General features: G+C 40.2%; 1 protein-coding gene across 5 annotated transcripts in view; it reads right to left on the bottom strand.

Moving 5' to 3' along the window:
• The window catches only part of kcnq5b (potassium voltage-gated channel, KQT-like subfamily, member 5b), a 127286-nt gene extending 105035 nt beyond the window's left edge, over positions 1-22251 (bottom strand). For 3 of the 5 annotated variants that reach the window (XM_061048136.1, XM_061048151.1, XM_061048159.1), the window contains exon 1: positions 21499-22251. In XM_061048136.1, the coding sequence (XP_060904119.1) occupies positions 21499-21839 (341 nt within the window). In that variant the 5' untranslated portion in view covers positions 21840-22251. The remainder of the gene's footprint in view (positions 1-21498) is intronic. The other 2 variants (XM_061048144.1, XM_061048168.1) reach the window with 1 other exon arrangement.
• Positions 22252-26674: the final 4423 nt, after the last annotated feature.

The following is a 26674-nucleotide window of genomic DNA, read 5'->3' as shown; positions in this document are numbered from 1 at the left end:
GTTCTGCTGGGGAAGGTCATAACTCTGTCATCAGGGGGGAAAATAGAGACCACAGCTCGGGACATGATACTGACAAAGACCAGTCCTATACAGCCTGACCTCACAACATTCACTACTGTTGTAATCCTGTTGTAAAATCATCGCGGTTTCACGATTCTCACGATTATTGTGTGATAATTAATTTCATAACATTACTAATGTGTAAAAATCACATGGACATTCTTAAGAAATTTAAAGTTAAAACATTTTAAATAAGGGGGGGCGCTGGTAGCCTAGTGGTTAGTGAGCACACCCGAAGTACGGAGGCCGCAATCCTCCAAGCGAACGGCCCCAGGCTCAAATCCGACCTGTGGCTCCTTTCCCCTGACTTCCGACTCTAAAGGTACAAAACTAGCCCACAGAAATCTTTAAAACAAAATGAATAATAAAATGTAATTAGATGCCTAATACCGCTGCATGTTTGAAAGCTAAGTAGGAAAAGGTTTTAGGAAGAACTTACTTGTACTCACTCATGTAAAAATGTTGCTTCAAAGGCTTTCACTATGATTTGACTTATTATCTTCATCATTTTTATTTTAAAAGTGATTTTTTTTTTTCGAACTTTATATTTGAACATGGTGCAAAATATTTAAAAATAAGGAGTTTTTTTGGGGAAAAAAAATGTATGTCAGACTTGTATCCATATCTGTGGAACTCTAAGACTAAGACACTGCTACAACTTTTGGCTTGTGCAGTAATGAAGGATTTTAAATGGTAGGATAATTTTACCTTCTTCCTTGACGGCTATTTCTTTAGTAAGTGATGCAGTACAACTGACAAGTACGTACGCAGAGATCATGGTACATGTTGGGTACGAATGTCTGATAACATATTTCTAGGTTTCTCTTCTTGTTTATTTTGAACCATCAGTAGTGCAAGTTACAATTTGTTCCATCTAGTGCCTACTAGGACTGCCTGCAAGTAATCCATGTCACATCTGCTGTTAGCAAGCTCATCCAAAAAATGAAATCCAAGTGTCTGAGACAAACCTTAAAACATTAGGCTATAAAAAACTGAAACTTTATTTCAGTTGGTTTAACAAACAATACAGATTTTTTCATAAATCCTCATTTTCATTTTCATTTCCGGTAATCTAAATGTTTTTTTTACATTTTTAAATAACCCTGGTACACATTAAAGCTTATCTTATTTTTTTGCTTCGCCTTTTATTTGTCACACCATTAATTTTTTTTATCTAACAATGCTGAATGCGAATGACAGGACGCTGCTTGACGCCCTGCAGGGCTATAGCAGACAGGTTGGTGGTTGCAGTAAACGAAGCAGAAGGCTGAAGATCAGAGGCCTTTTCAGGATGAAGCAGCAGATGGTTGATGAGGAGCTGCTTGACATGCATTAATGTTCGTGCAGGTGAATCGAGAGAGAAAGAGGCAAACAACAAGAGCGACTTTCATTTCTTCTGCTGGGGCGCCTAACATATGCACGAGCAGTGCAATCTGTTCAGAAATCATCCAATTCATGGATTCATGGGTATCCAGCCAGAAGCTGAGATACAGGATTAAGGACTCTCACGCTTAAAGATTATACTCGGTTAGACATAGGCTTGATTCCTAAATTAAAGCGATGAATAAAAACAATGCACAATGTTTTGCGTTGCAAGCAAAATTGAGAAATTTGGTAAATTTTGTGTAAGAAATCCGTGGTAAATGTTTTTTTAATTTTTTTTTTTATTATAGTAACACCCAATAGACAAACAAAAACCCAAGAGGTACACTTCACCTCTCCATAAAGCCAGGACAAAACAAAACACAGTAAAACAAAGGAAAAACAAACAAAAAATAAAAATAAAAAAACAAGACCCTTCCCGCCTCCATCAAACCAGTTCCTGCCCTCCCCCATCCCACCCCAATCTTTATAAATGGAAGATAAAAAAGATAGTAAAGAGAAGGAAGAGTCGGTTACTCAACATATCAGTGAACATTTGTAACCGAACAGGGTTAATCTAACCGTAAACCAGGAAAGGTAAAACTAAGAATTGTATTAAAATAAGCGTCGGAAAAAGAAAAAGAGAATCACTTGCCAGATCAAGAAACAAGACATTTTGCAAACGCTAAGTAAAACTTGAGTGATGATGGCATATATTTACATGCATATATACAGTCATATATATATATATATACAGTATACACACATACGTACGCATTCATACACATTTCTATTGTTTTAATTAATCAATTCAATCCGCGGTAAATGTAAGGCGTACAATAAATCTACACCGCAACAATGTCACAATACAAAAACAAGAAAGTATGAATAGTCATAGCGCTTTTGTCTTCAGCTTTATCTTGTACAATGTGGGTAATGAAGAAAGCTACACTCCTTTCTTTTGCCACATCCTACCTGTGTGAGATACATTTATCTGCAGTTGCCTCAATCAACACAAAATTCAGATCAAAGCTGGACATTATAAATGAAGGACAAGTGTCTCAGAGCTGCACCCAAGACTTCAGAAGATCTATTGCACAAAACAAAGCCCACACTAAGCAGTCCTTGAAATTATTGCAGGACAAGAATTATAATATCTTAAAAGAAAATGTTCTTCATTTATTTTAGGGAGTTGTTCATCTTCAGATAGTCAGGTTTAAAAACATCTAAGACTGTTGTTATATCTTAAACATTTGTAAGGTTATGTAGAAGTTTTACTTCGGATTGCTTTGTCTGTAAAAGCCGCCGCTCAGTTGTCACATACTGACGTTGGTATTCTGTACTTTTTGCAGACAATGTTTGAGATAAGATCTAAAAATATAGGAATTTGTTAAGGGCGTGACTTACAGTGAGATTAGTCTAATCCATGAATGTTTATGTGTTGGTAAGGGGTGTAGGGGGTTGATTATATTTTCATCTGCCAAAGAAAGAAAAATAAAGAACAGTCTTTGAGGTAATATGTAGGCCTATACTTTAAAAATGACCAACGAGGCAGGTTACCATGGTACTAAGATCAAAGGAAATCTTCACAATTATAACCACTTATTAATTATCCCAATGTGTGACAATGGAGCTTATGAAAGGTTTGAAAGAGTGATTATTTAAATTGACACTAAATTACACTTCTTTGAATGAGAAGATACTAATAAGCAATAATGCTTTAGACAGCAGTTGCTAGCTTAGCAAAGATTTTCTTATAATGATGGAGCAGTTTTTTAAGGCTTTAAGTTCAGCTGAGCAAATCAACTTCAGTCTCATGATAGTTATAGATATGATGAATCTTTTTTGGAAGCTGAAACCATATTTACATTTTCATAACAATAAGCATAATCTAACAAGATTTAGTGATGGGAAAAATAAAATGATAAAAAGAAGATGCCAAAGTTTGTAGTCAAATCAATGCAGGCTTTCATGGACAGAGCCAACAGAAAATAAATATCACATCTGTGCATCGTCAAGCGCTATGCTATCCATGAGTAAATGCTTGGGGAAACTCAATACTGTTGTGACAAATGAACTACATCTGAGTTCATGAATGAATGGAGTATTATCTGAATGGCACATATTTATAATCAATAAGACTTTAAAAACACAGAATCAAAACAACAAGTTGAGCCAGGAAGGAAGAGAAATGGTCAAAACAAGTTAACTCTGTGAGAAGTCCTCTGTAATCCCACGTCAAAACAAGGCTGAGGAAAAATTGACTCAATTAGCAACAAAACAACAAAATAAAGAGTTCAAGAGAAAGTACAAGGACCATGTGGAATTTTATCACATGCCAGCTTGGAAGGAGCTTTTTTAAATTTTCCACTGCGTTAAGGTTTCATTTGGCTCACACTAACATTCTGAAACCAAAAAAAGATATGTACAGATGTAAAGTGGTTGGTTTGCTATAAAACTTGCCTACGACATTTCCCATCCAACAGCATACCTTCCTGAAAACTTCATGTTACATAAAAGAGTCTATAACTATACTGACCATGTTTGTTGCTAAACAAACACACAACGAGCTGATTTCTCGAAATAGGTTGACTGAAAATTGACAACCCTGTTTTGAGCGATGCTAAAAATTGCCTATTTTTCCTTGTGGTTTGGTGCAGAGCCGTCATGGAAAAGCACCACAGCATCTTTGAAATAGAAAGTATTTCTCAGAAGTAGAAGAGTTTGAACTATAAATTTAAACAACATAACTACCTTTTCTACTGTCCAAGCTATTTTTGATACACAGTGAGACAAAAAATGACACCAGCTTGTTTCAGGAGCTCTCAAACAGTGTTACTGCTGGATGCATCAAGTAAATAGAGTGATGAAAAGAGTGATGAAAAGATAAGGGTGTAGGACTGTTTTGATCTGTAAAGTATTGCTGGTGTAGGACTGTTTTGATCTGTAAAGTATTGCTGGTGTAGGACTGTTTTGAGCTGTAAAGTATTGCTGGTGTAGGACTGTTTTGATCTGTAAAGGATTGCTGGTGTAGGACTGTTTTATCTTCAAAGGATTGCTGGTGTAGGACTGTTTTCATCTGTAAAGTATTGCTGGTGTAGGACTGTTTTATCTTCAAAGGATTGCTGGTGTAGGACTGTTTTCATCTGTAAAGTATTGCTGGTGTAGGACTGTTTTGATCTGTAAAGTATTGCTGGTGTAGGACTGTTTTATCTTCAAAGAATTGCTAGTGTAGGACTGTTTTCATCTGTAAAGTATTGCTGGTGTAGGACTGTTTTGATCTGTAAAGTATTGCTGGTGTAGGACTGTTTTGATCTGTAAAGTATTGCTGGTGTAGGACTGTTTTGATCTGTAAAGTATTGCTGGTGTAGGACTGTTTTGATCTGTAAAGGATTGCTGGTGTAGGACTGTTTTATCTTCAAAGGATTGCTGGTGTAGGACTGTTTTCATCTGTAAAGTATTGCTGGTGTAGGACTGTTTTATCTTCAAAGGATTGATGGTGTAGGACTGTTTTCATCTGTAAAGTATTGCTGGTGTAGGACTGTTTTGATCTGTAAAGTATTGCTGGTGTAGGACTGTTTTATCTTCAAAGTATTGCTGGTGTAGGACTGTTTTCATCTGTAAAGTATTGCTGGTGTAGGACTGTTTTGATCTGTAAAGGATTGCTGGTGTAGGACTGTTTTATCTTCAAAGGATTGCTGGTGTAGGACTGTTTTGATCTGTAAAGTATTGCTGGTGTAGGACTGTTTTATCTTCAAAGAATTGCTGGTGTAGGACTGTTTTGATCTGTAAAGTATTGCTGGTGTAGGACTGTTTTGATCTGTAAAGGATTGCTGGTGTAGGACTGTTTTATCTTCAAAGGATTGCTGGTGTAGGACTGTTTTGATCTGTAAAGTATTGCTGGTGTAGGACTGTTTTGATCTGTAAAGTATTGCTGGTGTAGGACTGTTTTATCTTCAAAGGATTGCTGGTGTAGGACTGTTTTGATCTGTAAAGTATTGCTGGTGTAGGACTGTTTTGATCTGTAAAGTATTGCTGGTGTAGGACTGTTTTGATCTGTAAAGGATTGCTGGTGTAGGACTGTTTTGATCTGTAAAGGATTGCTGGTGTAGGACTGTTTTATCTTCAAAGGATTGCTGGTGTAGGACTGTTTTGATCTGTAAAGTATTGCTGGTGTAGGACTGTTTTATCTTCAAAGGATTGCTGGTGTAGGACTGTTTTGATCTGTAAAGGATTGCTGGTGTAGGACTGTTTTATCTTCAAAGGATTGCTGGTGTAGGACTGTTTTCATCTGTAAAGTATTGCTGGTGTAGGACTGTTTTGATCTGTAAAGTATTGCTGGTGTAGGACTGTTTTATCTTCAAAGTATTGCTGGTGTAGGACTGTTTTGATCTGTAAAGTATTGCTGGTGTAGGACTGTTTTATCTTCAAAGTATTGCTGGTGTAGGACTGTTTTCATCTGTAAAGTATTGCTGGTGTAGGACTGTTTTGATCTGTAAAGTATTACTGGTGTAGGACTGTTTTGATCTGTAAAGTATTGCTGGTGTAGGACTGTTTTATCTTCAAAGAATTGCTGGTGTAGGACTGTTTTCATCTGTAAAGTATTGCTGGTGTAGGACTGTTTTGATCTGTAAAGGATTGCTGGTGTAGGACTGTTTTATCTTCAAAGGATTGCTGGTGTAGGACTGTTTTCATCTGTAAAGTATTGCTGGTGTAGGACTGTTTTATCTTCAAAGGATTGCTGGTGTAGGACTGTTTTCATCTGTAAAGTATTGCTGGTGTAGGACTGTTTTGATCTGTAAAGTATTGCTGGTGTAGGACTGTTTTGATCTGTAAAGTATTGCTGGTGTAGGACTGTTTTATCTTCAAAGAATTGCTGGTGTAGGACTGTTTTGATCTGTAAAGGATTGCTGGTGTAGGACTGTTTTGATCTGTAAAGTATTGCTGGTGTAGGACTGTTTTGATCTGTAAAGTATTGCTGGTGTAGGACTGTTTTATCTTCAAAGAATTGCCAGTGTAGGACTGTTTTCATCTGTAAAGTATTGCTGGTGTAGGACTGTTTTATCTTCAAAGTATTGCTGGTGTAGGACTGTTTTGATCTGTAAAGTATTGCTGGTGTAGGACTGTTTGGATCTGTAAAGTATTGCTGGTGTAGGACTGTTTGGATCTGTAAAGTATTGCTGGTGTAGGACTGTTTTGATCTGTAAAGTATTGCTGGTGTAGGACTGTTTTGATCTGTAAAGTATTGCTGGTGTAGGACTGTTTCATTTCTTAATTATTTCTGGCTTCAAGTTCTTTCTATGCACTATTCAATTTAATTGACTTCATCTTGAAGCTCTTCAGAGTAGAATTATGAGATCCTTTGTAGAGAGACACACTGAATAAAGAAATAAAGCACTCTTACACTAACCTATGATTTTCTTCAACAGTTTAAAGTGAAATAAACTGGAAATGCCTTACTTAACTGGTGTCATACTGGTGGTTTGGGGGCATTTATAAATTATACTGCTCCTTAATAATGTCAGGAAATTGGTTTGAGCCGAGTGTTTTTAACAACTGGCTTTAATTTTAATTTTCCGACAGGAAGAAAATGGATTTAGTCCTGCAGAGTGCTGCAAAAGTACTTTAGATCGGATGAGAACACATTACGCAGAACCTAAAGTTTGAGGATTAGGCATAGATATGAATTACAAATAAAATCTCTCATTAAAACATATTTAATTCTGCTATAAAAAGCAATAACGATGGCTGGTTTTCCATGTCCCTGCAGACATGCCAAGAACAATAATTCTCCTTCACAGTCCTCACCAGCCCAGCCAGACTACAATATAAAGTACTTTGACAAAAACCTCAGTAGCCATAGAATCCAGCACCAGCGGGGCAAGGGCAAGAGCATGACTTAATCATTTTGACAAGCCAGTCTGAGGGAGATTCCAACAGAGCGCTGAACCACAGAGGATTTCATCAATAAACTATTAATTGAAATGATGGTACAGGGCACATATCTTACTCTGAATATCTTGGGGAATTTTTTTTTTTTTGGGAGAACCTGTTTGGAAAAGTGCTTCATCAAGAGCCTCTCAGCTTACAATGCATCTTTACAAAGAACACACTGATGGCATTATATCCTTCTGTCAACACACCCTTCACAGCGCTTTCATCTCTGATGCGTGTTTGGGCTACTGTATTGCATACTTATCTTTTCTCTCTGCAGTCGAGCTCGCCTAATAAAAGCTTGTATGGGTAATATGACCCCTGTGGTTCAGTCATTTCAGCCTCACTGTTACAAGCAGCTGTTGTGTTCTCCTGCTCAGCTCGATTCCCAAAATCCAACACAACTCCTCCCCTCCCCCCCCCCCCCCACCCTCCCCATGGCTTTCTGTGGGGTCAAGCTTATTTCGTAAAGACAGACACTTATGAGTTGATTTGACGAGCGACAGAGAGGCATGACTTGGCATAGAAAAGCTCTAGGCAGCAACTCAGTTAGTCAGTCAGTTTAGAGCAGTTGTTCCCAAAGTGGGGGTCGGGAGCAGGGGAGTCGCCAGCCACAAAGAGGGGGGTCGCGAGATGCCTTCCATAAAGAAATTAAAATCATTTAAAAGTGCATATTTTTATCCATTTTTGTAAATATACAAAAAGTAGTCCAATGTCATATAAGACAGTATCATTAAGTAAAATGGAAATGAAATTAATGTGTCAATTTTGTTATAGTTTTTAGGCTTTTGTATTATTTTGTGTTCCTAGTTTTTGGATAGGTTTATGTGTGCGTGGCTGTGACTACGTTATATACCTAACTAACCACCTTAAAGAACAGTGGGGGGTCCCCAGTTTCTGTCACCCTCATTTGGGGGGCCACGACCTGAAAAGTTTGGGAACCCCTGGTTTAGAGGACTTGTGTAGGGATGGTTACTCACATATAGAAGCTGCTGTCTGGGAATCCTCAGGATTTTAGGGGACTGCATTTAAGTGTCTCACACCGGTTGTAACACAGTCAACATTCATTATGGTTAATTCAGAGTGGACATGATTTGACCCAGGCTCGCAGAACATCAAGTATACCACATTTAAGATATTATAATGTATGTAGAAATACTGATGTTGAGCCCCTGTGGCCTTCCTTACAGGCGATGAGACGCTGATTGATTGTGACACATCATCTGGTCAGTACACACAACACACACTCTTATTACAATTGTTCCTATAACAGCAGGGTATGTTAAGTTTTTAAGGAAACTATTTCTTCTTGCATGGATACAAACTGCATGTTCACCGGGTAATTGTTCTGCATCAAAGTTTTTTTTTTTTAACTATAGTTCATTAGTTCAATGATTGGCCTCAGCTCAGTTATAAAACATTTTTAAGAAGCTTTATATGGATGATGCTAGAGTTCATTATTGTTCCACAACATTAAAATTCCTTTTTTGTCACAGCGGTGGTTGGAATAATGGCTATCATTATAGTCGGGATCATCTTCTGTGTGACAAATTAAATAATTTCACCTTTTTCTAATGCACCTGTAGTTTGGGCACAGACGATTTTGGCCTTTTGTGGAGTTCTTTTATTTATCTCTGATTGTTATTGAAGCTCATATTTCCAGAGCTATAGCTGCAATATATTGCGCTCATTGTTATTTTAATGTGTTCCATCATTGTGTTGTTTGTTTGTGTGTTTTACGTTAATATCCTTTTACAAAAGATGCCAATATTACATCAACTCATTCAAATATACTTTGCGTTCAGTGGTGTTCTGAAAGGCAGCTGCAGGAGCTGATATAACACTGCCGGAGGCCTAGAGGGAAAGAAATGCTCAAAAAAATAAAAAAAAGAAGGCACATGGAGACTGCTTTATGTCAACAGCATGTGTATGATCTCTTCCTCCTTCAACCCCCAACCCCCCTTCTCAAACACACACACACATTCATAACACTCTCTGTATCTGAATGACAGAGGACTTCGCCTGAGGTGACCTCAGAAGCAAATGCACCACTAATGTTTTCTGACAAGTCCGCTACAAGAAAGTGCTAACAGAGCAGTGGACTGGTTAAAAATCACATTACGGCTTCAAATAAAACTCAGTCCTATCACCCAGCTGACCATTTTCCATTGAATGTTGTCTAATTTTGTGGTGCCGGGCCGTGGCTGTGTAGGACTGTAAGCTTTGGAATAGCTCTGAAGACTCTTAGTGGTTCAGTAGGCCTGAGGGGGTGTGTGTGTGTGTGGGGGGGGGGGGGGGGGGGGGCAAAAGTATGGGAAAAAAACTGCGGCTGTGGGGAAAATATGTCTCCCTCTCACAATATTGAGACCCAGAAATGAGTTGACCTCTGATCGCTCTGACTTGCAGTCATAAAACACAAACCTTAGAGAAGGAAGGCTGTGGCAGGAACAACAGAAGACAAACTCAAGAGTTTATCATTATTACCTTAAAAAAAATATTTTTCTCATTTGACAAGATATCCAGAGACCTGAGTACGCATTACTTGGATATAGTGATAAACTGTGTGCTCGTTTTCCTGTTTGCCACCAAGCTGGCTGTTAGTGTTGGGGCTGAGCGAGGTTGCCCTTCACTGAAGTTCCCACACTGAGCTTTTTGTGTTCCCATACAGAGGGTCAGTGTACAGGCTCACTCCTACATGTAGAAGCAAGGGGAAAGAGCTTACATCACCATTTTTCTGCATGTCTTCAAATGTGGACTATTTTTAAAACTATTTCTATCCACCAGGGTAAGGTACAGTGTGCAAAATATGATTGCAGCTTTGCCAAGTTATGTACAATGAAATCGCTTTCTTTTTAAAAAAAAATGTGACTTTTGCTTCATCAGTCTTTTAAGAGGAGCTAAAACAGAAACGTTTGTGGAAACGCTGCAGTTTGACTCTTGGGTATGCATGAGCAGACATATGGACTTTTTGACACAATGAAACCCACATTCACTTGCTCATTGCACGTTACAAGACACACATAGGTCCTTCACTTATTGTCACACCTATCATGTGACCATGTTCGAGAAGAAAACTAAACCCTGTGCATGACCTGCAACCTGTTTTTGTGAAAAGTTGCCACTTTGGAGTAAAATTCTGCATTTTGCTCTATACTAACATGCACAAGTTTTAGGGTGCAGCTACCGAAACACCTTTTCAGATGTTACATAGGAAGAACTACAGGCTTATTCACCTGGTTAATCATGACCTTTGCATTGCATTGCATTTGCAAACTAGATGTGACTTATTACGGATTAAGATACATTTTACGGTGTTTTGGCCGACTCGGATATTCAGCCTTATTTGTTCAAAATGGAATATGTGACTTAAGAAATGCAGAGGCGCACGATTGGGGCCAGCTCAGCTCCACAAGCAAGAGTCAACTTGTCAACACTGACGGAAAATCCACCAAAAAACATGTCATTTAAATTAAAAACCTTGACAATGGGAAAAGTAGAAAGAGACATAGCTCTGTATATACTGTATATGTTTATTTCTCATTTATTGCACATAGTTCTGTTTACATCTGTTAGTCCGATCACTGTCCAATTATATCTACTCTTTTATATTTTATATTTTAAGTTAAGTTTAAGCTGTATTTAAATTGACACTTTATATTTAGGTTAAAATGTTTCGTCTTCCTGCACTGTTGTTAATTTACTGCTCTGTGTGCCTTTGAATTTCCCCCTGGGGACAAATAAAGTTTTTTGAATGGAATTGAATTGAGAGGAGAGAGAAACAAAAACCACAGAGCTGAGATGTATTTGAGAAAAAAAAAGTCAGGGGACCTTTACACTACAAGTAAGAGTCCGTAAACCAGCTTCTCAGTTATACATAGAATGCACAAGTAAATGAGCCTATATGAACACATGTAGAAACAGTCATACAGTGGGGGGGGAGACAATCCCGTTGTGCATTTAAGGTTAAATCCATCAGGAGCTGGGATGGAGCAAGGCAAGTGTAGAGGGACAGGCTGGCTACCCAGCTGCAGTGTTGCCCCCCGTGGGTAAGTCAGAGATGTCAGAGGGCCTCTGGCACATCACCAACTACACTGCAGCGTTATCAGGCTCGTGCCAAGCAGAGTGTCCCGGAGCAGAGCCCCTGTGCTGTTTCTCCCTGCCGCCATCAACCCCCCATTCCCAGGACCATCTTCAGCATTGTATGCTTAACCCGGCTGTAAAATGTGGATGGTGGAATATCCTTTGTCCTTGCATAGAACACTCCCCCAGCCGACCCCTGGCATGATGAGTACTATAGTGTTTAGCCTACCTCACAAGTGAGCGAGGAACACATGGGCTATTTTTGGAGCAAGAGGGCTTGTCCTCAGGTATTTTGATACCATTTGTCTTTTGACATTGGCCTTTTTACCAGTTCAAGTATAGACTCACACATTATGTGTTCAATAGATTTTGTTCTGTATGATGAAATGAGCAATGTTATTATAAATAAGAATGGAAATGATGCATTTAAAGTCTATTCCAACTCAGTAGGTGAAATACTGAAGAAAAAAAAAAGTAATTAAAAGACTAGAAGAAATATGTAGGATTAGGGTAGTGGGGGGATGCTCAGGGATAGCTTTGTTATTACAACAGGGGACACAACAGGCTCCATGCAACCTAAACAAGCTGCTGTATGCCTAAATATAGATCAGCAGCAGAGGCTAGGGCTCGGCTTGTATGAGCCGTGACTAACTGCTGGCCATTGTGGCACAGCAGTGACAGCGTGGCCGGTGAGGGCGACGCCAGCAGTGGCTTGACAGAACAGCGCACGCAGGCAGAAGCACTCACTTTGATTTATTTCTGTTGGCTTATTGAAATCCATCCAAGATGCCATTTTTTTGCAGTCTTGAAGGCAACATCAAGAAGACAGCATCAATTGCTATGGCAACACAAAATTGCTCCAAATTGGCCTTTTTAATTTGGGATTTCTCTCCGGCGCTTTGAGAGGCTGCTGCTGTTGCCTACATAAAAACATATTAGGATAATTAGGTTCTCTCTTAAGCACCTCAGCAGTCGGCAGATAAACTCAGTTATTAAGCCTCAATCTGCCTGTGCAACACTCCATATCATATTACAGTCAGCTCTCCAAACTAGTGAAGCAGGGCTCCATGCCCCGGTGTCAGTTGCCCTTTAGGCAAAGATCTGCCAGAATGTTCATGATAAAGACTAAGGGATCAGGAAAGTATGAAAAAACAATAAAACTAGGCTAAGAAAAGAGGCAGAACTATGAAAGGTTATAGTCTTTGTTCTAGAGCCTGGCCTCAGCACAGCGCTATCACAGGCACAGTGGTGACGGAAATGCAAACAAGCAGCACAGTCTGCCACAAGGGAGAGAGAGATGAAAGGAGGGTAAGTGGGAAGAGGCGATGAAGAGATGTACATTGCACACTTTTACACCACTTACATCTGATGGTGTAGGTCATTGTGATGTAATGCCTCTACAATTATGTGAGATGAGATTTTTCTAGGAAGAGGGGAGATGAGAGGAGTGTAAAAATAACATGAAATCACTGGAGGCATTGCTGCAAATATGAAGAGGTGAGGGACATAAGAGGCAATAAGGAAAAAATGGCACAAGCAAATGAGGAAAAAGGAGCTTTTTGTAAACACAGAAGGTGATTCACAGAACACAACATGTGAAGTGACTGGTTGGGGCCAAAAAAAAACCTTCTCATCAGAAAGTGAGACTCAAGGGGGGCAGCAGGGTAGAAATACCCTCGCCCACGATGAAGAGCTTAATTCAAAGCTGAGGACTTGAGTTCCTGCCCAGACTGAGAGCTCGATATAACGATGTCCATAGGAAGGATCGACTGTATATAGAAGGCAATGATGTCTTAGACATATTCATAGCCAATGTAGAGGGGCTTTAAAACCTGCATTTGTTTTTACATGGCCAGCAGATTACACCTCTTCACATAGCAAAGAAAATGATTCAGATTGTTTGCAAGTCTAAAAAAAAAAAAAAAAACCTTTTCTCTCTTAATTTATTAACTCAGTAATATTCCCTATATGAGACGATTTAAAGCAAGGCAGTCCTTCAAAGAAGCCGGACAGGTGAATGATTGTTGTCCTAACTGAAGCCCTGAACCCGCAAAGCAGGTGTGTCCTGTACCAAGGTCTAGTCTTTGTTTTTACAGAAAGGATGTCTCTGAAAACAGAACAAGGGGACCTCCCTCAGGAATGAAACATGATACCTACAGTAACTGATCCAGATCAGCCGTGTCTGCCCTCCTTTTGTTTTGAATCTGAACTGATTTTACATATATGGACGTTCTTAAATTATAGTTATTTACTCTTGATTAACATGATTGGACTTTATTATCTAAAAAAAAGTTATTGCTGACAAATATATAAATTCCAGGGTTGGGCCTAAACCAATTTGGTTTGGGTCCATGTTTTAACCGCATCGGTACTGGTTGGTTCCCAATCTAATAGAGATGGCCCTGGATCTGGTTTCCTTTAGGTTCATATTCACTCATACCAAAGTGGATCCCAGAAAACCCTTTGTGGAGATAAAAGGCAGAAATGCATGAGCACTGTTTCCTTAATTTGGAAGATGACAAGACTGATTTATGGTCAGATTACAAGAGCAAGCAGGGGGGGAGGGGGAAACAACACTACAATAATGATGATTTCAGTCAGCCACGTTGCTTTCTGTTATTTGTGCTGCACTATGAAAATCACATGATGAGTTTTTATAGTTGCCAGGGACAGGCGATGTATCATGGCAAGCATTTAGAAACCTTAATGTACTTATCGTTTAAGGTTGTAATACTTTGCATGGGTGCATCCCTGATAGGGGGAATGTTTTACAACTGCTTGCCTCTCTACAAATAATGTTGTGCATTGTGCTTAAATGTTACAGTGAAAATAGCAACTCATTCTGCAAAAGTGACTTTTAAAAAATGCAGTTATGTAATATGCACATCAAATTAAAGTGCAAATTTATGCAAAACCACAAAAATTCAAAACATGATACATCTATTACAAGTATTACATCAACCACATTAAATTGCATTTACTACCACAGAAACTGTTCAAATTAAACACAGCCTTAAAAGTCTGAATCTTCTCTATATCAAGCTGTCACAGTCAGATTTACCTTGTAACCATCTTGACACAGCTTCTGCTCGCCGCCCTCGCACTGACACAGCAGCCACCATCTGGACAGAGACATCACACCTCTGCTTGATGTCACTGCGATCATCAAACCAGCAGGTTTCCCCTCCACTCTTTAGGTCACAGGTCTTTGCTCTAGCTGTGTATAAGAAGCGTCTTTCTGAGTCACGACTCCGACCATGTGCTGCCACAAAATACCCATGAATGTCACATAGTTTAAAAAAGCATTTACACCGGATAAATGGAAAAAAGGAATATGAACTCATCAAAAAAAGTTTGGAAACATTATTTTGGTCAGTTATTTCACCACTTTAATAAAAACTAATTGGTGTTGTATTTTATATCGTTGGAAAGCCTGATTAGTCACCTTTACAACGAGGTATAACTTGTAAGGATCATGCATTCGTGGAATGAGTAACACAGCTAAACGTGTGGGTAGCGCCCTAAAAAAAAATTCTTCTGCTGGTCTTCACTCCTGTTTTGAGTTGCTTAGTGAAATTGATGATTGAACTCTCCCACAGTAATACATTTTTTACACTTTATTCATTTTACACTGTCAGGGACCTCAGTAGCGTGTGGAAGATCCATACACAACCACAACAGCTTGGACCCTCCTCCTCATGCTGGTCACCAGCCTGGTCACATTTCGGAATGGGATGGCATCCCACTCCTCAACCAGGAGATGTTGAAGGTCAACCAGCGTGGTTGTGTTGGTCACTCTGGCATGAACAGCATGATGATCCCACAAGTGCTGTCAATCAGGTGTCAGTCATACACCCGTAACTGACACACACCTGGCAGCACTTGAAGCTCAAAACAGGAGTGAATACCAACAGAAGAACATTGCAGGGGATTTTTTTTTTTTTAAGATTTATTTTTGGGCTTTTTGTGCTTTTAATGGAGAGATAGGATAGAGTGGATAGAGCTGGAAATCAGGGAGAGAGAGAGAGGGGAATGACATGCGGGAAAGGCGCCACAGGCTGGATTTGGACCTGGGCCGCCCGTACATAGCCTCCAAACATGGGGCGCGCGCGCTAGCCACTGCGCCCCATTGCAGGGGATTTTGGCAAAAAAATTTAGGGCGCTACCCACACGTTTAGCTGTGTTGCACATTCCACGAATGCATGATCCTTACAAGTTATACCTCATTGTAAAGGTGACTAATCAGGCTTTCCAACGATATAAAATACAACACCAATTAGTATTATTAAAAGGGGCAAAATAAGTGACCGAAATAATGTTTCCAAACTTTTTTTGAGGAGTTTATATTAATGTCAGCTTTTACAATGAATGTGCTCTGAGGTAAAACTGCCCTCCCAAAAGAAGCATGAGTCTGCGTGTCTCTTGTAAAATATATGCTTCAGTATTTAGATGGTGTGAGTGGAATTAACCTTAGGGGTCTCACACACACACACACACACACACACACACACACAGCTTTGTTCCACCCTTTGGGTTCCTGTATGTTATATGTGTTGTCACAGTTTCCCCTGTTACTACCGCTGATGCGTACTCAGGGGTGGAAACTTTACCCTCACATTATGCCTCAGTTCACTGCTTACGCGACGGATGTAACAGAGGCCTATCAGTCTCGTTTGAACAGGCAATGTAAAAGACCTGAGTTTCTTCAAGGCTCTTCTTCATCAGTCACAGAACGTCAGAAGTGCCAGCGAGCTCCATCCTGCTGCCAAGTTCGTTTTTTATGTGGGTTTACCTTCAGAGTTCATCATTCACACAGTTTTAGCCAGAGTTACATTTTTTGCCAGATGTCTCCACTTCTGCAAGTAAAGCCAACCAGTGAAGTTTAACAGTGCATACAAAGTTTGAAATGAATTGTCTGTGTCTCTCTGACACACTTTGGAGGAGCTGTAGCTTGGGCTGCCACCTCGGCTGCTAAAACTGAGAAAGTAGTTAGCTGGTGAGGCTGATGTGGGAGTGAAAGGAAGAAGCATATAGTTTAAGCTTTGTACTTATGAATGTGATTGGACTCACAAAATTCTGAGTGCAGCCCTTAATTCGAACTACTAAATCGACTTGTGACTTGCACCACACCAGAGGGCATAAGCCTCTGAATGAGGGAATAAACGCCTGGATTTACAGAGAAACACAGATATTTCTTAGTGACAGAGTGTCAATTGCTAGACTATAAATGCTAGCCCAAAATTGTAACACGTAGCTCTGAGATTCAGAGCAGTGCCTGATTATACATTCAGATGTCTACTAAACATTTTATTGTGTCTGTCAGCCTGAAATACCCAATAATCCCTATCAAACACAGCTTTCAGGATGAGCCAGCAGCCTTTACTGCAGTCTATAAATCCAAATATTCCTCACAATAAAACCCGCTGATAGATATTTAACAAGTGAGAGCAGTGAGTTCATGTCACCACTCCAGCTCTGAAACCTGAGTTGGAGGAACACTGTATCCCTTTCCCCCCACACTTTCCTGCCGCTGAACACACTTGCGAGGATAAGAGCTTGTTAATCCAGAGGTGAGATGAATGGCAGCACTGTGTATGTGTGTCTGCGTGCAGGAAGGAGGGCAGGCTGGGACCCCAGGCATAGCTCAACTCAGCACAAAGACTGGCTCAGTGCTGCTGCTGTCACATTAGGGGAAAGGATAAAAATATACATGTATGCTGTAGTCATACAGTGTACAGAAAACACAACTGCAGGGGAAGTGGAATGGTACATGTGGGCATGATATATGCTAGTTAGCTATCGACACCAATACAAAAGTTACAGGATGGAATTCTGAAGTTGCCCTCTCCATAAGTTTCACTACTGGATTACATTTTTAAAAATAGAACGTAACATTAATTGCACACTTAAAAAAGTTTGACTTTCAGCCCTGATTTAGTTAGATATTAGTTTTCAAGATGTAATTCCGCCTGGGGGAATGTTTGTTTGAAGTGGGACACAGTTGAAGGTGAAATATTCCCTACAGCATCCGAGCCAATGAGGATGTACTGTGCTGGCAGGTGAGAGAGAGGATAACTGAACACAAGCGAGGGCTCTGCTCGTTTCATCTGTTCCTCATGTGTCACCCTCGGACCAAGCGGATGAGGAAAAGGAGCTGTTTGTTAAACCTCCACCTGAAAGCAACGGATGGTGAAACTGAACCTCTACACTTTGACTGCTCAAGCAGACCAGCTGTAGCAGATTAGTGTGAAACAAGCATCATGATTCTCATGAGGGAAGAGTTGAGGCTGTGGCTCAGTTGGTAGAGTCGTCGCCTCTCAACCAGAAGGACGAGGTATCAATCCCCAGCTGGGCAACATGTCCAATATGTCCTTGGGCAAGACACCCGAAGTTGCTCCCACTGCTTCGGTGGTGGTGTATGAATGGGATTAGTTACTTCTGATGGATGGTACTACATAGCGATCACAACCATCAGTGTGTGAATGTGTAGGTGTGACATGCAGTGTAAAAGCCCTTTGAGTAGTTGGAAGACTAGGAAAGCGCTATATACGCTCAGGTCCATTTACAACAATGCAGCGCAAGTTGTTTTGGTTTCATGCTGGTGCTCAAGGGCGACATCTGCTGGATGAAAAAAATCACATATAAAGCCTTTAATGTCTGTCACTGCTGCTACCAGGTCTGTCTCAAAATTAATTTGCCGTAATGCTGCTGTGACTCTGTTTGTTCCCTCTTATGTCTTGACTTCTTTTAATAAGACTTGGTAGGCTGTGAAACTTCTGGCATTATTCTTTTCATTACAGAATATCACTTATACTTGTTCAGGACCTGATCAGCAAAGAGGTAAGAGGTACTGGCCCACTACACTGTCCACTGGGGGGCACCAAGACTGACACAAAAAGGAAGATCCTCACAAAAAAGCTTAACATTTTTCCCCAAATAATGTTTTTTGAGATTATCCCAGCTGCCTCAAAGACTGTCGTTTGCTGTGGGTTCAGAACATATTTGTTGTTAGATGCAAAGGAAGAAAAAAGAAAAATATCAGAATGGGCCATAAGCAGGGTTAAGGAGGCCCTGTTGGTTAAAGTCAGCTGCTCCTTGAGTAAACTGGCTATGAAATGCCCACTTTACATAAATACATGGATTAAATAGCTGTAAATGTGATCCACAGTTTGTTTTATCATCAGCTGGATGTGGATTTTATCTCAATTTGCAGATACAGAACTGTAACAGCGAGGCTCTCAACTGCAACAATTGTCATATCAGCAGACCAGTGCAACCTTCAAGGCCACTAAGCGTCACTGCAGCATTCGTCACATGGAGAAAAGAACAAAGGGCCGAGTGGGAGATCAGTCCGTCCATGTCTCTGGTCCACGCTAACTGCCACAGGAATGATCCTTATGGGTATGTATGAGTCAACATTTTAATACAGTACGTAAATCATATCGTAAATAAAAATAAAAATGAACAAGTTGAGATCCAACATGATCTCTCTTAACACTTGGGCCTAATAAAACACCCTGAGGTAAGCTCAATGACCTCCATGTTGGTCACTGACGTCATTACATCAGGGCTTGACATGCCTCATTAAGTAAGGGACTGGAGCTACTGTATATCTGAAACAATCACTTTAAATGTAATCCTCCTCTGTTAGGAAATATTATACACTAAACAAGTACAATATAGTAAACAAAAAATAAAAATAAAAAGTAGAAGATCATTGTATTGAAAAATTATGTAAAGGATTTTCTCTTATTTATTGTTTCGAAATGGATGCTACTGAGAGGCTACTGTTGAGAAAACATTACCCAGATGCACAGTGGTTTAGAGAAAGGGGTTTTATCAGATGCACATCTTAAATGTAAAACAAACTCCTCCAGGGCAAAGCTGTAAATTCCAAAACCCTCTCATTGAGTTGGAGACAGTCTTTTAATTTAAGGAGTCTAGTTCATGTACAAAGCAGCCCAACTGGTCCAGCTTTGTAATGTTAAGTCCTTATTATACATTCTGTCCTGTCCAGGGTTTACAAAAGAAAACAATATGGCTTAATCCATTTTAATCACTGCAATCAGTGGATTTACGAGCAGAGACTAAATCTGTCTGCAGAATTCAACTTCAATGAACTTTGATACCCAACTTTGCAGCGTTGTTCTAAAAGAACTGTACCAACATTACTCAGCTGTTAGATAACAGGTAGAGAGAAAGTCCAGGATGAAGGGCAATGAATGTACTCTGCAGTCATTTGATGATGGAATAATTGAGAAAATGATCTCCTGGGAGACTAGGATTATTCACCTAAAGGCCCCAATAAAACAGGAAATGATCTGGAAAACTTTAAAAAAGCACTTGCACAGTTTATGTTATTTACACAGCTGTGGTGCCACTAATTGTAAGTGTCATATAGATCTGTTGGAAAAGCTGTTTGTTAGCATTATGCTTGAGAGCAGTTCAGGTGCGACAGCATTTTAGTGGTTTTTACAGAATCTACAACTGCAACAAGTCACAAAAACACATCAAAAATGAACTTTACTGGAAAATGTGATTAACCTGAGAAGCTTATGAATGCAGCAGTGTGTTCAGTTGAAGGCCTACTGTCTCCATTCATATGCTACCTATAGGGATGTAACAATACCTCCCAACACAAAACGAATGGACAATTCAAATTGATTAAACAAAAAAAATATTGCACTACTCTTTTTTTTTTAGCTATAGCACATCGGCTTTTGCCATCTCTTGTTCAATGTCTGTAGCTGAAGAAGAGAGGTGTGCAGAAGCAAGTGAAAAAAAAGAGCCAGTGTAGTATAAGTCTTCATCAAAAGCTCTTATGAAGAAGAAATACATGAAAACCAGATAACTAAATATCAGAAGGACTAAACAGTTAAGGAGACATTTTAAAAAAGCTCACTAGTGGCAGCTTATTCATTGGATAATATGTGCATGTGACTATCCACAACTACCTTGTTGTCTACAGCTGTTACACAATACTACAGTTACATATTTCGAAATACAATAAAATACAGCAACCTCAAACGTGTCATCATTTGAACAACATTGAATGAAGCACTCCCCAGCAGGATTTTACCTGTATGTTGACCAGTGCACAAATTGATGCGCTAAATAGAAAACTATAAGTAATCAATGGGTTGAACTGTTTAGAAAAGGCACCACAGCTATAGTGCCCGCCCCCACACACCTACGCCCCCCCCCCCCCCCCCCCACACACACACACACACACACACACACACACACACATCCACATCTTCTTCAACCACAGCCTCTCTAGTTCACACTCACAGCACAAACCAAAGACCAAAAAAAGAAAGCGTTCAACAGTCAGCATGTTTATCAACTTCCTCTTCCTCTCAGTGAGAATGATACAGTGCAACAACAGTCGCAAGAGGGAAATCAAATGCAGCTGGTTGGAAAGCCAAGAATGACAGACAGCAGACAGGAAGGCTTAAACTGTTCCTTATTCCAAGAATCAGAATCAAGTGACCAACACAGACACTAACTTCTGCTTTAATCAGTAAAGATGTGAAACTAAGGCTTCAGAATATACTATCATAAATACAGAAAAACCCTGGGGAAAACAGCTTTTATGATGACTTCAAATTCATGTAACTTCAGTTGTATATTTATAACAGTACTCGTGATAAAACTTTAATTTCATTTAACAAAACAAAAACTACTGGCACAGTCACCAGGGTAAGAGGTTTACAGTAAGCCCCATTTTGCATCAAAAAGCTCTTCGTTGCATTCAATAGGTTAATTGAAGCTGCAGAGAAGGTTTTCCATGTTAGCTGAGAAAAGGTTGTCATATTATGTGTGAAAGCTGTGCAATCAATATTCATGTCAGCGAATCATATACAAAAGAGAAACATGTCAGATTCGTGCTGCAGGTATCGTGTAGCGTCAGGTATAGCACAAGTTTGCTATCTTTGATATCATTTTTGAGGTTTTGCGAATGCGAAATGTGGATGAAGAGAGTTTCCTGCTGTGGTAGTGAAACAGCATCAACAGGTGTGCAACTTACAAGAGTCGTTCAAATTATGGAGATGAACTTACACAAATGCATGGTAGATGAACGCCCAGGTTCTCGGTCTCTCCAGCACGTTGTACAGGTAGTTTTGGAGACGCCGGTAGCGCACATTCCTCCGGCCGCTCTGCGCGCTGTATATGAGCGGCTTCCCCAGCAGGCTGAGCCGAGCTCCCTGCTTCCCCCGCAGAGTGTCGGACCCGGCAGCACCTGCTGCGGCGGTGGCTGAGAGCAACCCGTCTCCGGCGTTGTTCATCATCTTCCGATCGGATTCCACATCTTTCAAGCCGTAGCCTTCGCTACGGTGCCCCGGCGATGTCCTCATCCAGAGCCCGGTGCCGCCTTCGTCTCCGCTGTGGTTCCGGGGCATGGCATCACCAAAGCGGGCATCAAGTGCGCGTAGTTCTTTTCAAGCATGTGTGTCCAGAGCTGGGAGCTGCACTAAGTCTCACACGTGTATAGGACGCAGAAGGGGCTGAGGAATAGGGGTGAAACGGTCGCTGTTTACAGTCACACTTTGACCGCCCTATTTTCTACTCCCCACTTGAGCACATTTACACAACTGCCTCCGCGCGTAAAGGCATCCACCGCGCGCGTCTTGCGTGCTGTGCTATCCAGTCCGACAAATCACAAAGTTATAGACAGAGTGTGTTTCCTCATGATCCGAAGGGCAAATGTGTTCAGCAATAATTTTCAGCAAGGGCTTTGGTCGTCGTGCGCTTTACCGCCTGTTGCTTCATGCAGCGCTACGCGTCCACGGCAGATGCGCATCTGTGCTGGTCGCGCCTGCGAGTCACTTTATCTTCATCCTTCTGCCACCATAAACTGTTTAATCATTTTATTTCCACGTAACTTCATAGAAATGCTTTCAGTGTCCAGGAGATTTTTTTTCTACATTATTATGATTGCAAATGAAAAACGTCGCTCATCATTTAATTTAATTTCCCGAAAACTTCCAAATCAAACCACGTCTACGAAAAGCCTATCAGGTAACAGGATTCGAATGAATTTTCCCCTTTGGTCGGCTGGAAAAGTAACCACTACGGACGACTCATTGAACATCTGCAGAAAATATTATGCCGAGATCAAAATCATTTGTAATTCAGAGAAGCCATCTTAAAATTGAGTTATATGTGTTCTGTAAATATGGTTTTAATAAAGGTTATATGATGTCATGCATGTCAAAGCATCTCCCTATTATTTAAAGAGATGTCACATCTGTTCTCCTGCTGTCACTTTACCCAGGTGGCAATAGGAAGCATTTCTCTAACACTTTATTTGGAGCCTCTCTCTTCGCTGATGTCTAGGTGATGCATTGATATTGCTTTAATATGATCAAATGTGCTTAGAATTATCTGGATGTGAAGTCATTTGTCCCGAATCTGTTCATATTTAAGAGCAAACTGAACAAAAAGCGTGTGTGTGTGTGTGTGTGTGTGTGTGTGTGTGTGTGTGTGTGTGTGTGTGTGTGTGTGTGTGTGTGTGTGCGTGTGTGTGTGTGTGCGCGCGTGCGCGCGTGTCTGTGCGTGTTTTTGAGAGGAAACGTGCAAAACTCAGGTTTGACAGCCTCGGAACACTGACTGAGCAACTCCCTCTGTCTTCCAACAAATTACGCCACCTACCGGCGGCTGCATGCTGCAGCAGGAGACAACAATCTCCACACATCTGTGCCAGTATTCACAAACATTCAGAAAATCCTCTCAGAGAGCTCCTAACTCTCCTTACACAATCCCGAGAAGAAGTCCTAGCTTAGGAGTGATTTAGGTACATTCTCAAATAAACTCTGAGGGAGGAAGAGACCTAAACTTTTTTCTTAATGAGGAGGTGTGGTCGACCCAGGTGCTAGGTATGACACGTTTTTTCAGAAGCTGTGATTGGTTGATCCAAACAATTGAGAACAAAGTGCTCTTTTGGTGATAATATATCGTAATTTTATCAGACATTGTGTAATTATGAACATTAATTAAAATTAACATCTCTGTTGAATAAATTGTAAGCTGAACTTTAAAAGTATACAAAATGTTTGAAATCACATGCCCTCTTCACATGCTGATCGTTACATCAGCATGAGAAGAGACTTTAATCAGTGATTAGATACACCTGTGGAGTAAACCACACTAAGAGGGACTCGCCGTGCATGTCTCTCTTTGTACTGAGAAAGTCATAGATGGATTGCAATGTTTGCATGCATTATTTTTGTCTGTTCATTCAGTGTTTGGAGAACATTTCTCAATTTCCTCCTCAGTTTGAGAAACTCCTTAAGCCTGTCAAGACTGCTCTTCATTACTCACTACAGTTCCTCATCTTAAGAGCTCTCTTTAAGGGCTAAGATGCTTAGTGAATAACTTTTATCTTTACAAGGATCTAGTTCTACCTTCAGGGGGAAATTTGTACAAAATGTTCTTTTTCTAAGAAATTTCTTAGAATTCTTTCACTGTAAATTGACTTTGAGCTTGTATAGTGCCTTTCTAGCTAGTCTTCTGGGGGGGTCCCCAGTCTATTGCACCCTTATTTTGGTGGTTGTGAGCTGAACAGTTTGGGAATCCCTGGGTTAGAGCTTGTGCTCCATGTGCAATCACCACAGTCCTCGCTGTAGTCCTTGGTTCGAGTACCTTTATGTCACGAATGTCACACCCCCCCCCCCCCCCCCCCCCCCCCCCCTTTGCCAAACATTTCCTGTCCCTCTCCGTTGTCCAAATGAAATAAAGACAAAAATGGACCAAGAAATATCTTTTCCCAAAGTTTTTCTGTTTACTTTGATCAACTAGGTTTGTTTTTGGAATGCCATCTTAATACATAACATTAAAGATTTCATAACTTCATGATGTTATTCTTCCTCTTTCTGTCACGGTTTGCGCTAATGTTTAACCTTTGACCTGATTAGATAGATTAATCCATTTCCTGGGAGCAGCATGGAAACTCCATCTTGACCTGTGACTTGTGTGATCTTTGGTTTTTTCCTTACTGCCATTATCTGCGTCCATACTTTGAAACATTGGAGGTCGTGACCCCTTGATGCTGTGACGAGGGGAACATGGGGGCCCAGCTGGCACTGCAGGCCTGGTGCGAGGGAGGTTAGTGCAGATTGCCTGCAGATGTTTTTGCAGGGGGCCCCGCTATACTTATTTGACAAGAGGATGTGGAATATAAATCTCTCAAGCCCTTTGCTGCACTGTATCATATGTGAGGTCACACATGAGGCCATTATGGCCCAACTTCCTCTCCATTGAGGCGCTCTGTAGCACCAAAGACAGAGAGTTATTGTGTGAGATTGTAGCAGCACTCAGTTATCATCTGCTCTAATCAACAAAGATGAGATCAAACCTTTTTTTTCTCTCCAGAAAAATACAAATAGCATAAGAAAGAGAGAGAGAGGGAAGACCCTCCACCTTATGGGAGGATACGAGTAAAGACATTTCATCTGAAGCTTGTTCAAATTGAAAGGGGGGCAATTGCACATGTAGCTCTAGTGGATGCTGGGTTATTGTCCTTATCTTTGCGATCAATTTTAGCATCATCCTGGACTGCAAAGTTTCCTATTTGGCTTTTTTACATTTTCATGTCTTTCATACCCGAGATAATAGAAGTCCGACTTGAACACCTTGCTTTGGCTCTACTGAGCAGTCTGTGACAACACCAGTGTGGAGCCTTTGATGGATCCTAGAGGTGAGACGCTCCAGTCAGCACTCTCCTAGTCAGTCAGATTTAAGGAGTGACAGAGGGATGTCAACAGGATCACATATAGGTGACTTACTAAAAGTTCATTTTGCCCGAGTGGGCAAATAAAGAACATTTGTCTTAGATTTCAGCTCCACTTCCTGGGAGTCACAGTGAGGTACTGTACGTATATATTTAAACTCATTAAGATATTTGTTGGCCCTGCTGAAACACAATTCTTTCCAGATGGAAATGCACTTCGTCCACTTCAACGCATTGGTCATTTTTTTTTTTTTTAGCACTTAATGTACTTTAATTTGCCAACACACATTATTTGAAGATCAACACGTCCACTGCTTCGGTCAGAAAACATAGGACTCCTGTTGCCTGTTGCTCTGCGACTATCTCTCTCTTTTTATAAAGATAAACTTTATTGATCCCCCATGGGGGAATTTTTTTTGTCACAACAGCTCAAGAAACAGGAATATAATTATCAAAAATAACAAGAAGTTAAAAATCAAAAATGTATGTTAAATGTGGTCAAATGACTTTGTTGTTTCTTGATTTAGTCCATGCCTTTACATCGTCATTATTCAGTGGTTTTCTACAGATGTTCCTGTATACAGCTGCTGAGATTAGTTCTATAACTTCGATCCCCTGGAATTCTACAACAAAACAAGGACTGTACTAATTTCCACTTGCAGATACAGATACGGGCAAGACACTGAAATGAAAGCAGGTTTCTTCCACACATTCTTTTTATTTGTAAATAATAAAAATGAACTCTTATTTTTAATATAAAACATACACATCATTTGAGCCACATCTGTTATACAAACAAGAAATGTTGCAGTGAATGCTTTACTCTTTTCTAATTTTCTTTTTTGTTTCGGTGGAACACAGAAGTTGTAAACAATCAGTTTTTTTTTTTTTCTGTTAATACTGACAAAAAAAAAAGAGAGAGAAGATAAACCAGCTTTACTGGACGATAAAAAGAAAAAGTCAACTCCTGTGAAGTGTGACTGACGGTTCAGACATTGAGTTTTGAAGCACACAGAAGTGTTCAGAAGACTGTTCGGCGCAGTGGAACACCTGTAGATTTTTGCAGCCGCGTGTGAAAGCACGGCCTTTATTGTGAACAAAGTCCATCGCCTCGTGTTGTCCCACTGCAATGGTCCCTTACAGTATATTAATCGCTCCACAATATATGACTTTGTCCCTTTGCAAATGAGCACTGAACCCATTGAAAACCCAGTGAATGGCTTTTGAGTATTTACAGTTTATGACTCTCTGTGCATCTTTATTGATTCTTTATATAACTCAACAGTTCATATGTTATTATATCTGAAATCATTATGTTGAAACATAATTCATATTTCCATATAAGTGGATCTGATTTGTACATATTTATTCATACATTATGTCAGCCCCTTGGAGGTATACTATGAGGTGGAACAACAGTAGAGGTCTGCTCAGTGTGACTGAGCAGTACAGTACATCTTCCAGAGGGTCAAGGGAAAGACATCAACGTAATCTTGGGATTAAGTT

Source organism: Labrus mixtus, chromosome 2 (assembly GCF_963584025.1).
Source record: "Labrus mixtus chromosome 2, fLabMix1.1, whole genome shotgun sequence".
Taxonomy (NCBI): Eukaryota; Metazoa; Chordata; class Actinopteri; order Labriformes; family Labridae; genus Labrus; species Labrus mixtus.
This window is presented reverse-complemented; position numbering and strand designations above follow the sequence as displayed.